Source organism: Triticum dicoccoides, chromosome 6A, assembly GCF_002162155.2.
Source record: "Triticum dicoccoides isolate Atlit2015 ecotype Zavitan chromosome 6A, WEW_v2.0, whole genome shotgun sequence".
In the NCBI taxonomy this organism is placed as follows: domain Eukaryota; kingdom Viridiplantae; phylum Streptophyta; class Magnoliopsida; order Poales; family Poaceae; genus Triticum; species Triticum dicoccoides.
In genome coordinates, this window is record NC_041390.1 from 498,038,258 (window position 1) to 498,053,274 (window position 15,017).

A 15,017-nucleotide genomic window follows, 5' to 3' on the forward strand; every position below is an offset into this window, starting at 1 on the left:
GTTTACATTCTAAACTTTTTTCTAAACCCTTCACCCCTGCTCAGGCATTGGTTGGTGTGAAGTCGGAGGCAAATTTGATTGCACATTTGTTCACATTAGTTAGTGTGGGTTACAGGGATATTGTGATTGTGACATGTCCTCCTTCATTACCTATATTAAAGTTTGCCTTTCACGTGTACCATTTCTCATCGCAAACAACGAAAGCACGACAACAATTCTCTTTGGAGTTAGAAGATATGCACACATAAGAAAGAAGGTACAGCGAGCCGAAGGCATCTATGAAGACCGAACAGAAAAGTAGTGAAGGAAGATGAATACCATCATCAAACTTTATCTATTTGTGTTTCGGGTGCGACTTGCATGTGGATAAATGGACATGATGATCGCTAAGTATGTAGTGATGTGGGAGAAAGACATCAGAGTTTGTCAACGCATTTTAAATTTTTGAAAGAAAGATCAATTGGTTCAATACTTGTTCCGTAAGGTTCACACTAAGATTTTGATGGCATCAATATACACTTAGATTATTTTTCACATGTCTATGTGGTTCAAATTTCATTTGGTGGGCAAGCATGTACATATGGAACTATCTTCACTTTCTATATGTCATCATCAGATTTTAGTAAGAGTTCATGCATATTGTGTTTTCATCTTCCAAAACCACTATATTTTTGCTACGCTTGCTTTGACCAGAAAATGGCAAAATATGTTCATCTTAAGAAAATCATGGGAAGCATTTTTTTTAATGGCCTGATAGTCCAAAATCCAAATAGTTGATAAACACACACCTATATGAGCGTTGCCGATCGATAAAAATAACAAATGACAAGAATAGTAAGAGATTTTTTTTTGCGAGAAGGCATAGTAAGAGTTAGCTTGTCATGTCATAATGAAACTGTATGGAGTGACATAGAGTGATGACACCAAAGCTAGAGCAAGGAGTAGACATAAAGTGATGACACCAAAGCTAGAGAAAGGAGTAGACCGACATAAAAGAGGGTGAAGGGAGAGGCAATTTTGCCTTGTTGATGGGGTGCGAGAAATAAGACATGTGACCTTAAAATTAAGAACCAATGTTATAAGAGATAAAGCTGTCAGAACAAATACAACCAGAGCAACATTGTTATGTTATCCAACACCAAATTTTTTTCTATACATATGAAATTTGACATGCATTATGTTTATATACATAACCAGTAAAAAATTCAAAAGCCCGTGGCAACGCACGGGCATTCTACTAGTCAATGATAGTAGCATACTTGAGAACCATCTTCTCCGCCCTGACAAACTTTCAAAGCTCCTCCTACAAATAAAATGCAAAGATATTAGCACTTAAAGTATCAACGAATATCATGAAGCATTGCCTCTAATAACACAGCTTGAAAGACAAAGCCTTGTTGAATGGTTGTTGCACGACATATCGAAGAGACTAACAAACTAAACTGAACTACAGTGCATCATTATAAGTTTTATTAAACAACATGAACAACTCATAGGAACAATGTACAAAGCTAGGGACACAGTAAAAATCTCGCGCACAAGAGTACATTAAACATAACCACAACACTCTTGAGATGGACCTCTCCTGATTTATCAAAGTCAAAATATCTATTTATTTTGTCCAATACTGCCGACAAGCTAAGCTAGATGGGGCTCTGGAATACCATGAAACATAAAATGTACAATGTCAAGTAATGCACATACATTTCCAGGTTCAACAATTAACCAGAGGCTCAATAGTAATCAACACATACATTTTCTCTTAAAAATCGTGGCAAAGAAATTGATGCCAAATTGCACACGGCAGTTTTGTGGGACTTATGAATTCATTTATCTCTGTACACAGGAGGGAAGAGACAATTTGTGCCCAGATTTTGTTTTCTTTTTCTGCTGAAAGTGTCATGCACATCATCGAAAATAAATTGTGTGGACACATCAATTACTTTTAAAGACAAACTATTGGAAGAGAACACATGTCTTCGGAGACTCGCAAAATTTAGAGCAGACCTTATAGAACATATATGGTGTTCTTGTTTCTATCTGTGCCTTCAAAATGACAAACCAAATGGACTGTGTCTTCGCTTTACCCTGAAATTGTGTAGCAAGGTTATTACATATTGTTAGTCACTTGAAGAATATGTACATCTAGTCCAGCTTACTTTTCTATATTTCTTGTGTGGGTTATGATACTCATCATCCGAGCAATCAGCCAAACCTGGAGCTTCACAGGAACAAAATAATTACCATTGCCCATTATTTTACACCCTTTCCATGAATAAACCATAAATCCAGAGAGTATAGAAAAGATCGTCAGCACAATTTTCCTCCTACAAATTAACGAAGGGAATAAGAAATTGTGAAAAAATTAGCAGATAAAAAGAATTAACCGAGGGAGTATATTCAATCTATGGGGAGAGAAGGTTGGAAGGGGGATTCTGGAACATGACCTGTAGCTAGTTATCCTGACACCTGCAACCAATGATGGACATTAATTTATTTGCTGCAAACTGTCGTTGCCTCCACCCTCTCCTAAATCCCCTCATCTTCTTGCCCACCCCGCTGCCGCACCGTTCTTGCCATCTTGCGGCGCCACCTCGTTCTCCTTGCGGATCTCGCTGCCACCGATCCCTTGAAAAAATTCAGGCAAAGAAAGGCGTACATGGATGGATGGACCTGCTAGTCTACTCAGCCAGAGTAGACTGCTTGATTTGGCGTGGAACCGAATCCCACTCACGCCACAACAGGACCCAAAGCAGCAAAAGGCAGCAGAATCAATCGAGAGCATAACAAAGTTGATATAAATTACTCGTCGCATTACCCACCTTTTTTGGACGCCAAATCGAGCAAAGGAGGCGGCGGGGGAGAACTGGACCAGGCCCCCTAGGAGGCCCTCGAGTTGCCTCCACTTCATCTCCTCTCGCCGTCGCCGTCGTCGAATAGGCGCTGACTGGAGGAGACCCGAGTCGAGGCAGATCATATATCAAAGCCACCACTGCCAACTTACGCAACTACCAACATCTATCTTATTGAAACAGAAGAAATTTAGCTTAACTACATTATCTCACAATTTCATTAGAGGCTACAACAGCAGCAAGAAAGCATCATGGTTTAGGCTTCGCAACTACCAAAATGTGATCTCATGCGAAAAAAACGACAATAAATTGTTCGGCTTAGCATCATGTTTCAGCTTACACAACTACCAAAACATCAGGCTAAGCCATTGTCTTATAGTTTCAGGAAAAGGGACTACAAGGAAGTTCACCCATCAATGTGATTCAGATTCAACCTACCATAAGGTCAGAGAAGTTAATCATCGTCCGCGTTGGCTTCATCTGCTGCACTGTTTTAAATATGAGGGAAGGAAATTATCATCCACTAATACTCTAAATGAACTCTAGTACTGTATTATAAAGAACCAATTGAGACACACTCATGACAATCAAGCGTTCCTATGTCTGCAATGCACAAGATATATTGCATGTACATTCTTGCAGCACACACTATATAGTTGCTTCCTTAAACAAAAAATGTTAGCCCGTACAGCCATGCATCAAAATTGATAAATGTTCAGTTTTGATGAGGCATATATCACCTAAAGTACCAACAGTCTCCACCATCATCATCATGAGATCTATTATCGTTTGTAATTCATAGCTGATTTGAGAGAAGCATAGGATAAAATGAGGTAACAACAAGAGCTAGCAAATATAGTATATGTTCTGGCAATAGTACAGAAAACGCCAGAGTGCAAAAAATAGGACACCACACTGTTCCTGCTGGCCACAAAAGATGTAATTCCTGACTGTACTTATGCTAGGATCAGGATTAATTCACCCTGGTGCCCCCCCAAATAAGCTTGACAAGGTCTTCCCTAAGTTTGGTGAAACATCCCAAAACAAACCCCCAACTACCCAGCAGAAGAAAAAAGAACTATTGATTACACGAAGAGCATAAGAAGAAATATATCTTTTCCTACAGTCTGATTGGATTTCCAACACCTTGTAGTCACATACACAAAATAATCTGCACAATGAAAGATGAGATTATAGGGGCTAAATCAAACAGAGTAGTGGATGAGAAAAGAGCAAACTATTCAGGAAGAAGAGAAGAAGTAAGAGTACTGGTAATAGGTGGACTATTGTAGATTCATTCTCTGCATTACTGCTACTGCAAAATACGTTGATATACGAACATGCTAAAATACTGCAGTTTTTACAAAACTTTGTTGTCAAACAGTGTAAATCATGCTCAATTGTACTGGTAGCCAATATAGTCCACAAGACCCATGTCGTCAGAACTGAAGTTCTGAATTAACTATATTGTAATAGTCATCAAGCTGTAGCATTTCCTCCATATTTCAGCAATTCAACACACCATGTATTTATTTGTTTGAATATCATGTGAAATTAAACATGAATTCCTTCAATTCAGAAAATGAAACACAAGGTATGGAGAGATCAAGAATAAAAAATACCTGCAGGTTCTGAATTCTTTGCACATGCAGGCAAGGAGCTGGACACCCAAATTTGTGTCCTCGCCATATACCTGCGCGCAATACCTGATAAACATTCTTCTTAGATTAAGAATCGGTAAGCTATACAATTTTTTTTGTAGCACACAACTTTAGATCTGAAATTCAGTAGTAATAACTCATCTCCTTGTAGAACTCAACCACAGCAGACCAGAAGAGAAGGAAGGGAGATGCGATGTGTACCTGACATGAGGCAGCGACCGTGGCGAACAAATGGAGGCAGGACACCAGCATCTTGATGTTGCACGAGGTCTCAGGGGTTGCTGATGATATGCATCTGCTTGTGAATCCCCTGCTCCACGCCCTTGGCATCGCCCCCTGCTCCTCAACCCCTTGTGCCGCTCGTGTCCAGGCACATGGGAGAAGCTTGAGGTTGCCGCACGCCTGCTCGTCCCTCCCGCCGCCACCAGCAACCGGCGCCCATGAAAAGCGGCGGCGCTTCCCTCGCCCTCGAGCGTCCGCATCCGAGAGTCACTCCGCGTGGCAGGTTGAGACCCGTCGTGGCGAATACGGCTTGGGGAGGTGTTGGCGGCGGCAACCCTAGCGGCGGCGGCGGCGGCTGCAGTGGAAAGAACGAGAGAGATGGGAAGTTGCGTGCAATGGGAAGCAAACGCGAGGCGCTCTTCTCGTTCTCCTGTAATGTGGTGGGCCAACCAGGACCAAAAATGGAACAACACGAATACGCCAATACGGAACGAGCTTTTCCACACGATCCCTGGCGCCACGTGGCTATCGTGAGCGTTAGCTCTTGATGCACACCTTATTATTTTTGATAGTAAGCTTTCACGTGCAATGCACGTCCTGACTAATACAAGAACAATATAATCAGCAAATCAAATCATGAGACATTTAATTTAATACTCGCAATCATGCACACGTAATGTAAACCATGAAAAATATGGATTTAAGACCACTAACCTTAAACCCTAAACCCTAAACTCTAAACCCTAAAGTAAACAATTGCTCACAGAATAGACTATGAATAGGAATATAAGACATAAATGAATAAACAAGTATAAAAGCAATGCAAACACAAATTAAGGGCACATAATTATGAAAAAAAATGGAACACAATGTACAAGACAGCAATATCCAACCATGTTATGAAATGTATGGAGTAAGTTCAAACTTTGAGTGGTATCGTTTATTCCATGTCAATAATACATAAAAATACATCGGACAGAGAATACAGAAACCAAGCAAGAATTTTTTTCTATTGCGCCAGCCCAATAAATCCACTTGCGCGATACCATCCCATCTCCATTGAGATGCCTTCACCAAGATTATGATCTCTGCTTCGTCTTTATCCAGGGTCATTACTGAAAAGGTATTTAAGTTGTTCAATGATCATCACACAATATCAGAGATAAATAGTACTTTCATGGAGAAACAATTAAAAGAAAAGACACTTTGCTAGCAGTCTCGGAGTACCGTATACACAGTTGTACTGCCAGGGTAAGAAATGACAAAAACATAAAAAAAAAATCTGATATTACATCATGCCCGTGCATTGCAACGGGACAAAGATTGCCTATTTAAATACCGAGACATTGATAAAAACATCATACAATTTATAAGCATGGGCTGGAGCAAAATATTCGATATAATAAGATAGTTCAGAGTTGTGAGAACAGTTGGATGTGATTCCACAACCAGCATAAAAGAGCAAAAAAAGATGCAGAAGCATTGAAACAAATTAAGACGACAAACATCCAGGTTCAATACAAACCTAAAAAGGTCCTTGGCTGAAAAGTCGAAACATATGCCAAGCGCCGACAAACATAGGGTTAAGTTCGTGCTGAAGTATACATGCGCTTTGTACTTGAGGCAAAATAAGACGATTTACCACTGGTTTTTCTAAGTTTGTTGTTTACGCTTTTTCTTCCATTTTTTGCTTTTGTTTTTCAGCAGGTTTTCTCGGTTCAGTGATTCTTTTATTTTCTTTGTTTCTCTTTGGTTTTCAATATTTCTTTTCTCAGTTTACACTAGGTTTTTTTTCTTTTATCTTCATTTTTCTCCGGTTTCATTTTTCCTTCTAATTTTACATTGGTTTTCTTTTGTTTTCTTTTGGATTTTATTGTTTTTATACACATTTTCGGTATCTACCTAATACATTATTCTAATACATGTCTAATATTTCTTAAATACAAGATTAACATTTTTTCAACATACATTACCATTTTTCAAATGCTTGATTAACATTATTCAAATACAATATTAACATTTTTCAAATACATGGCCAAAAAAATTATATATACACATTAACATTTTTCAAATGCTTGCGTAACTTTTCTCAAATATCAGATCTATATTTTTTTAATACATGATCAACATTTTTTGTACACATTTAACATTTTTCAAATACTTGACTAATATTTTTCAAATACCGGATCTACATTTTTATAAAACATGCTCGACATTTTTTCTATAAGCATTTAACATTTATTAAATACTAGATCTATATTTTTTGCATGGTCAACATTTTTTCTATGCACATATGAGATTTTTCAAATACTTGTTCAACAAAATTTAAATGCTTTATTACCATTTTTTAAATATATGATCACATTTTTATATACATGATAATATTTTATTTATGCATATTTAACATTTTTAAATGATTGGTTAACATTTTTCCAATGTTTTTCATAGAGTGATTTTTTATATTATATATATTAGAATATTGAAAGTATGAAGAAAAGTAAAAAGTAAATCAAAAAAGAAAAATAAAAGGGTTGTGGCACCCCGCGCTCCTGGGCCGGCCCATCTCGCTCCCCTACAGTGAGCGTAGGTCTCGCTCAAAGCAAGATATAGGGGTGCCCGCTATATATCGCCTACTAGGAGTCAGAGTACCATCTCGCTTCTGGCGGCGTTTTACTGGGTTTTCTTTGTTCTTTTTTGTTTTACTTTTTCCTTCGTTTTTCTTTGGGTTTCCTCTGGTTTTTTTCTTTGGTTTTCTTCCATTTCCCTTTTTCTTTTCTGTTTCCTTTTTCCTCCTTGATTTTATATTTCTTTCTCGTTTTTTGTTTCTCTCTTCATTTTCACTGACTTTCTTCGGTTTTCTTCGGGCTCTCCCCCCCTTTTTTAACACATGTCTACATTTCATATGTATTGTATATTTTTCGTATATATGAGGAACATTATTTACATGTTTATCAATTTTTAAGCACATGATTTTCAACAATATAGCTATTACATAAAATTTTCTCTTCATGATCCACATGCATGCAAAGTTGACACTCTTCCGAAATAGTGGGGTTATCACAAAATAGAGTCATGACCTCTCCAAACCCACTTTTATCAAAATTTTCATAAGATTGAACATTATTCAAATATGTGGGATTTAAAGTTGACACTCTTTCAAACCCACTTTCAGTATTATTGCAAACATTATTATCAATCTCATACTCATCATGGGCTTAAATAAATTTTTTTAATTGTAAGAAGAATCACCCCAATCATGATCATTGCAACAAGTAGCGGACATAGCAAAACTAGCATCCCCAAGCTTAGGGTTTTGCATACCATTAACACAATTGTCATCAATAGTATTTATACTAATAGCATTGCAATCATGATTTTCATTCAAGGAGCTATCATGAATCACTTCATAAATTTCTTCTTTTAGCACTTCATCACAATTTTTAGATTCATGAATTTCAAGCAAAACTTCATAAAGATAATCTAGTGCACTTAGTTCACTAGCAATTGGTTCATCATAATTGGATCTCTTAAAAAGATTAGCAAGTGGATGAGGATTCATAAACTCTTTGCTTCCGATTTTCAACAAACACATAATTATACCAAGCAAACGAGCAAACAAACCAAGTAAGACATAAGGGCAAACAAAAAGACGAACGGAAGAAGGGCGAATAAAAAGGCAACTCTTTTCGAAAGTCGTTTTAGAAGTGGGGAGAGGAAAACGAGAGGCGAATGGCGAATAATGTAATGCAAGAGATGAGAGTTTATGATGGGTATTTGGTAGGCTTGGCGTAGATCTCCCCGGCAACGGCGCCAGAAATTCTTCCTCCTACTTCTTGAGCTTGCGTTAGCTTTTCCCTTGAAGAGAAAAGTGAAAGTGCAACTATCCCTGGGTGGTTTTGGTAATTCCTAACAATATATAGCTCATTGAGCTAATACTATTTTGAGATAAATATTTCAGGAAAGCTCAATGATTGGCATGGCATGGATTAGAAATGTGGACCCCTCAAAATGCTAAGGACAAAAGATTGGCTCAAGCTCTAAAGCTCAAGACTCTACATTTTACCTTTTAGTGATCCAAGATCACATTGAATCCATAGGAAAAGCCAATACTATTAAAAGGGGATGAGGTATTGCTTAATGGGTTACTTGCTCAAAATTCTTAGTGATATGCTCCAAAACCCTCAACCAATTTCTGATATCCACATATGTCCCAAACCAGAAGTCAAACTCGGCCCCACCGAAACTTTCTATCAGGCGCCATCGAGTTCAGTTGACATAGACACTGCCACAAAACCCTAGTCTTTTCAGTCTCAACGATAGGGATCTCGGTCTCACCGAGATGGGATTACAAACTCTCTGTTTCCCTTTGTAACGTTTCGGTCCAACCGAAATGAGCGATTGGTCCCACCGAGTTCGCAATGCAAACTCTGTGTTTCCCCTTCGTAATGTTTCAGTTTCACCGAGATGAGCGAATCGGTCCCACCGAGTTTGCCTGACGAACTCTCTGGTTAGCTTATTATAAAAATCGGTCCCACCGAGTTTGTGTAATCGGTCTCACCGAGATTACGTTATGCCCTAACCCTAATGAAATCGGTCTCACTGAGTTGACATGTCGGTCCCACCGAAAATCCTAACGTTCACATTTTGAACTAAGTCGGTCCAATCGAGTTTCATTATTTGGTTCCACCGAGTTTGGTGATTTGTGTGTAACGGTTAGATTTTGTGTGAAGGCTATATATACCCCTCCACCCACTCTTCATTCGTGGAGAGAGCTATCAAAACATGCCTACACTTCCATCATACATTTTCTGAGAGAGAACCACCTACTCATGTGTTGAGGTCAAGATATTCCATTCCAACCATATGAATCTTGATTTCTAGCCTTCTCCAAGTTGCTTTCCACTCAAATCATCTTTCCACCAAATCCAAATTTGTGTGAGAGAGTTGAGTGTTGGGGAGACTATCATTTGAAGCACAAGAGCAAGGAGTTCATCATCAACACACCATCTATTACCTTTTGAAGAGTGGTGTCTCCTAGATTGGTTAGGTGTCACTTGGGAGCCTCCGTCAAGATTGTGGAGTTGAACCAAGAAGTTTGTACGGGCAAGGAGATCGCCTACTTCGTGAAGATCTACCCTAGTGAGGCAAGTCCTTCGTGGGCGATGGCCATGGTGGGATAGACAAGGTTTCTTCTTCGTGGACCCTTCGTGGGTGGAGCCCTCCGTGGACTCGCGCAACCGTTACCCTTCGTGGGTTGAAGTCTCCATCAACGTGGATGTACGATAGCACCACCTATCGAAACCATGCCAAAAATCTCCGTGTCTACATTGCGTTTGCTCCCTCCAAACTCCTCCCTTTACCTTCATGTGCAATGTTTTACATTCCGCTGCTATACTCTTAGACTTGCATGTGTAGGTTGATTGCTTGAGTAGTGCTAAGTTGCTAAAATCTGCCAAGACTTAAAATTGGGAAAAGGCTAGATTTTTATTTGGTCAAATAGTCTAATCACCCCCCTCTAGACATACTTTCGATCCTACAGAAAGGGTGATGCAGCACAGTAGAGATAAGTATTTCCCTCAGTTAAGAACCAAGGTATCAATCCAGTAGGAGAAGAACGCGCAAATCAACAATACCTGCACAAACAATCAAACACTTGCACCCAACGCGATAAAGGGGTTGTCAGTCCCTTCACATTCACTTGCAAAGGTGAGATCTAATAGAGATAGATAAAAGTAAACAAAAGATAACTAAATATTTTTGTGCTTTTTGGTTTATAGATCTGAAAATAAAAGATTACAAAATAGTAGATCAGAAACTAATATGATGGAAAATAGACCCGGGGGCCATAGGTTTCACTAGAGGCTTTTCTCTTGAAGGCAAATAATACGGTGGGTAAACAAATTACTGTCAAGCAATTGATAGAAAAGCGCAAAGTTATGATGATATCCAAGGCAATGATTATGTAATATAGGCATCACGTCCGTGTCAAGTAGACCGACTCCTGCCTGCATCTAGTACTATTACTCCACACATCGACCGACTCCTGCCTGCATCTAGAGTATTAACTTCATGAAGAACATACTAACGCTTTTAAGTAAGATGACATGATGTAGAGGAATAAACTCAAGCAATATGATGTAAACCCCATCTTTTTATCCTCGATGGCAAGAATACAATACGCCCCTCGCTACCCCTACTTTGTCATTGGGTGAGGACACCGCAAGAATGAACCCAAAGCTAAGCACTTCTCCCATTGCAAGAAAAACCAGTCTAGTTGGCCAAACCAAACCGATAGTTCGAAGAGGATTACAAAGATATCAAATCATGCATATAAGAATTCAGAGTAGATTCAACTAATATTCATAGATAATATGATCATAAATCTACAATTCATCAGATCTCGACAAACACACCACAAAAGAAGATTACATCAGATAGATCTCCAAGAACATCGAGGAGAACATGGTATCGAGAATCAAAGAGAAAGAAGAAGCCATCTAGTTACTAGCTATGGACCCGTAGGTCTAAGGTAAACTACACACGCTTCATCGGAAGGGCAATAGAGTTGATGTAGATGCCCTCCGTGATCGAATCCCCCTCCAGCAGGGTGCCGGAAAAGGCCCCAAGATGGGATCTCACGGGAATAGAAGGTTGCAGCGGTGGAAAAGTGTTTTTGTGATGCTTCTGGAGGTTCGGGAATATATGTGAATATATAGGAGGAAGAACTAGGTTAGGGGAGTCACGAGGGGCCCACAAGGTAGCCCCTCGAGGGCGCGCCCTCCACCCTTGTCGCTGCCTCGTGGTTCTTCTGACTTGAACTCCAAGTCTCCTAGGGTCTTTTGGTCCAAGAAAAATCATCGTGAAAGTTTTATTCCGTTTGGACTTCGTTTGATATTTCTTTTCTTTGAAGGTAAAAAACAAGAAAAAATAGAAACTGGCACTAGGCTCTAGGTTAATAGGTTAGTCCCAAAAATAATATGAAATAGCATACTGATGCATATAGAGCATCCAAAACAGATAATGTAATAGAATGGAACAATAAAAAATTATAGATGCATTGGAGACGTATCATTGGTCGGCTTGCAACTTAGCTCCGTTGAAAACACACACAACCCCCTAGTTATGAGTCGATGGTTGACTTGCAACTGGGCCCCTAACACACACACACACACACACACACACACCCTCCCATAGTTGCGAGTCGATGGTCGGCATGCATTTAGGGACCCTTGGCAAACACACACTCCCCTAGTTGTCAGTCGATGGTTAACATGCAACTGGGGGGCCTCGACAAACACAAACACCCTTAGTTGTCAGTCGATGGTCGGCTTGCAACTGCGGGTTGTCGTCGAACACACACACCCTAGTTGCGAGCCGATGGTCGACATGCAACTAAGGATCCTCGACAAAACACACATTGACACCTGGGGGACCATGATACGTCTCCAATGTATCTATAATTTTTGATTGTTCCATGCTGTTATATTATCAATCTTGGATGTTTTATAATCATTTTATAGTCATTTTTTGGTACTAACCTATTGACATAGTGCCAAGTGCCAGTTGTTGTTTTTTCCATATTTTTTTACATCGCAAAAAATCAATATCATACGGAGTCCAAATGCCCCAAAACTTTACGAAGAATTTTTATGGGCCAGAAGGAACACAGCGGGCCCTGGCTGCGCCTCGGGGGCGCCCTGAGGGGGGCACAACCCACCAGGGCACGCCAGGAGGCCCAGGCGCGCCCTGGTGGGTTGTGCCCACCTCGGGTGCCCACAGGACTGCCTCTTTGCTATATAAATACCCCAATATTCCAGAAACCCTAGGGGAGTCGACGAAATATTCATCCAGCCGCCGCAGAGTCCAGAACCAGCAGATCCAATCTAGACACCATCTCGGATGGGGTTCTCCACCTCCATTGGCGCCTCTCTGATGATGCGTGAGTAGTTCTTTGTAGACCTTCGGGTCCGTAGTTAGTAGTTAGATGGCTTCATCTCTCCCTCTTGATTCTCAATACAATGGTCTCTTGGAGATCCATATGATGTAACTCTTTTGCAGTGTGTTTGTTGGGATCTCATGAACTTTGAGTTTATGATCAGTCATATCTTTTTATATCCATGAAATTTATTTGAGTTTCTTTGATCTCTTATATGCATGATTGCTTATAGCCTCGTATTTCTTCTCCGATATTTGGGTTTTGTTTGGCCAACTTGGTCTACTTATCTTGCAATGGGAAGAGGTGCTTTGTAGTGGGTTCGATCTTACGGTGCTTGATCCCAGTGACAGAAAGGGAAACAACACGTATCGTTGCTACTAAGGATAAAACGATGGGGTCTATCTCTACATAGATAGATCTTGTCTATATCATGTCATCGTTCTTATTGCATTACTCCGTTTTTCCATGAACTTAATACACTAGATGCATGCTAGATAGCAGTCGATGTGTGGAGTAATAGTAGTAGATGCAGGAAGGAGTCGGTATACCAATCTTGGACATGATGCCTATATAATGATCATTGCCTAGATATCGTCATGAGTATTTGAAGTTCTATCAATTACCCAACAGTAATTTGTTCACCCACCGCTTTGCTATTTTTCTCGAGAGAAGCCACTAGTGAAACCTACGGCCCCCGGGTCTCTTTCTCATATTATTTGCCTTTGCAGTCTACTTTTATTTGCTTTTATTTTCAGATCTATTAATCCAAAAACCCAAAAATACGTTGCTGCAATTTATCCTTATTTATTTTTTTGGCGTTCGATCTATCAATCTACTACAAATTTACCTCACATCCGTTTGCCTATCTTGAGGTGCCGTACCCCGGAAGGGATTGACAACCCCTTTAACACGTCGGGTTGCGAGAAGTTGTTATTTGTGTGCAGGTGTTGTTTACGTTGTGTTGCTTGGTTCTCCTACTGGTTCGATAACCTTGGTTTCATATCCGAGGGAAATACATACCGCTGCTATGCTGCATCATCCCTTCCTCTTTGGGAAAATACCGACGTAGCTTTAAGCGACATCAAAAGGAATTTCTGGCATCGTTGCCGGGGAGGATATTCAGCATATACCAGGTTCCTAATCACAAATCTCATCTCCTCGCAATTTACATTATTTGCCATTTTCCTCTCGTTTTCCTCCCACCCACTTCACAAAAATTTGTCATTTTATTCGCCTCTCTTTTTCGTTCACCGTTTTCTTGCCAGATCTGTTTTTGTGTGCACTTTTGTTTGCATGGTCATGATGCCTCAAATAAAATATTATGATGTTCCTTACCCAAATATTTTGCTTGAAATTGAGAAAAGTATTAAGGAATATATGACTACACAATTTGAGCATAATAAGTATTTTTGCTGAAGAACTTAAGGAGCACTCCATTGTGCTCGATGCTATTACGAAAAACTTGATGATATCAGTAGAGAAGTTTGCAAACTCCAATCTAAGTATGCTTTTGCTGAAAGTTTGCTAGGAAAGATATCCGATGCACAAGCTACCTTGGTAAATCAAATGGCCGCTAAACCAATCTCGTTAGAAGATAAAAGTGATGAAGATCTTAAAATGATTGGTGTTTCTTCTATTGATTCCTTGTTTAGTAATGTTAATATTGATGAAAGGGGGACTGGAGAAGAGTCAACTTTAGGTAGAAGGCTGTGACGCCCGGGTAATTAAGCTACAGTGATCCTCTGCTAATGGTGCCACGTCACCTCGTTTATAGTTGCTAATCTCGAGTTAGTTCGAAACCGATTCAAATTCAAATTCAAAAATAGGCAAACAATAAAAGTTTTCAAATATTAAAACTAAAATGTTCGGAGTGAACCGAATAATGCATAGGTAATTATGGTGGAGAAACCACACCTTTATAAAATGTTTAAATAATCTAAAATGAATAAAACAGTAGCAAAACCGATATTTAAATGCTTTTATAAATAAATAAAATACTAAACTAAACTGTCTTGGGATAAAACCTTTTGTGGCAGTGGGTTTCATGGTATTACTAATTTAGGGATCATTTTAGTATTAAGTAAAAAGTAAACTTAAAAGAAAAGAAAACACAAAAACAGAAAAACAGAAAGGAAAACTAACAAAAAAAGAGAGGAAAAGAACCCCCCCCAGGCCAACTGGGCCTTGGCCCAACCAGCTGGCCACCAGGCCGACTAGGCCGGCCCGTCCCCACTCCCCCATAACCCCCTCCACTCCTAACCCTAGGCACCGACACCCCCACTCCCCCCACTCGCGCCCCCACTCTCCCTCTCCCCGATCCAATCGGGATCGGGCTTGAACGCCCGC

At 39.7% G+C, this 15,017-nt stretch overlaps 1 protein-coding gene across 9 annotated transcripts; it reads right to left on the bottom strand.

Annotated features, from left to right (window-relative positions):
* Positions 1-1,057: 1,057 nt before the first annotated feature.
* LOC119317469 lies at positions 1,058-5,152 on the bottom strand. Of its 9 annotated transcripts, XM_037591935.1 has the most exons (7): positions 4,715-5,152; positions 4,475-4,545; positions 3,291-3,340; positions 2,823-2,947; positions 2,160-2,615; positions 2,008-2,088; positions 1,058-1,303 (listed from the first exon to the last, which is right to left on the bottom strand). In XM_037591935.1, exons 1-5 carry the CDS (start codon positions 4,993-4,995, stop codon positions 2,540-2,542), a joined length of 603 nt encoding a protein of 200 aa, XP_037447832.1. In that variant the 5' UTR covers positions 4,996-5,152; the 3' UTR covers positions 1,058-1,303; positions 2,008-2,088; positions 2,160-2,539. The 9 variants fall into 9 exon arrangements, 3 of the variants coding, with proteins under 3 accessions (XP_037447832.1, XP_037447831.1, XP_037447833.1); XR_005153626.1 differs by having other exon boundaries at positions 2,160-2,947; positions 3,291-4,023; positions 4,475-4,558; positions 4,715-5,143; XR_005153628.1 differs by having other exon boundaries at positions 2,160-3,018; positions 4,475-4,558; positions 4,715-5,136.
* Between the last annotated feature and the right edge of the window lie 9,865 nt (positions 5,153-15,017).

Coding starts and splice junctions, on each gene's coding strand:
- LOC119317469 (XM_037591934.1), bottom strand. CDS start 4,995: ATGCGGACGCTCGAGGGCGAGGGAAGCGCCGCCGCTTTTCATGGGCGC. Junction 3,341..4,474: donor AAAGAATTCAGAACCTGCAG/GTATTTTTTATT, acceptor TATTTAAAACAG/TGCAGCAGATGAAGCCAACG. Junction 2,948..3,290: donor TTAACTTCTCTGACCTTATG/GTAGGTTGAATC, acceptor GGTCTCCTCCAG/TCAGCGCCTATTCGACGACG.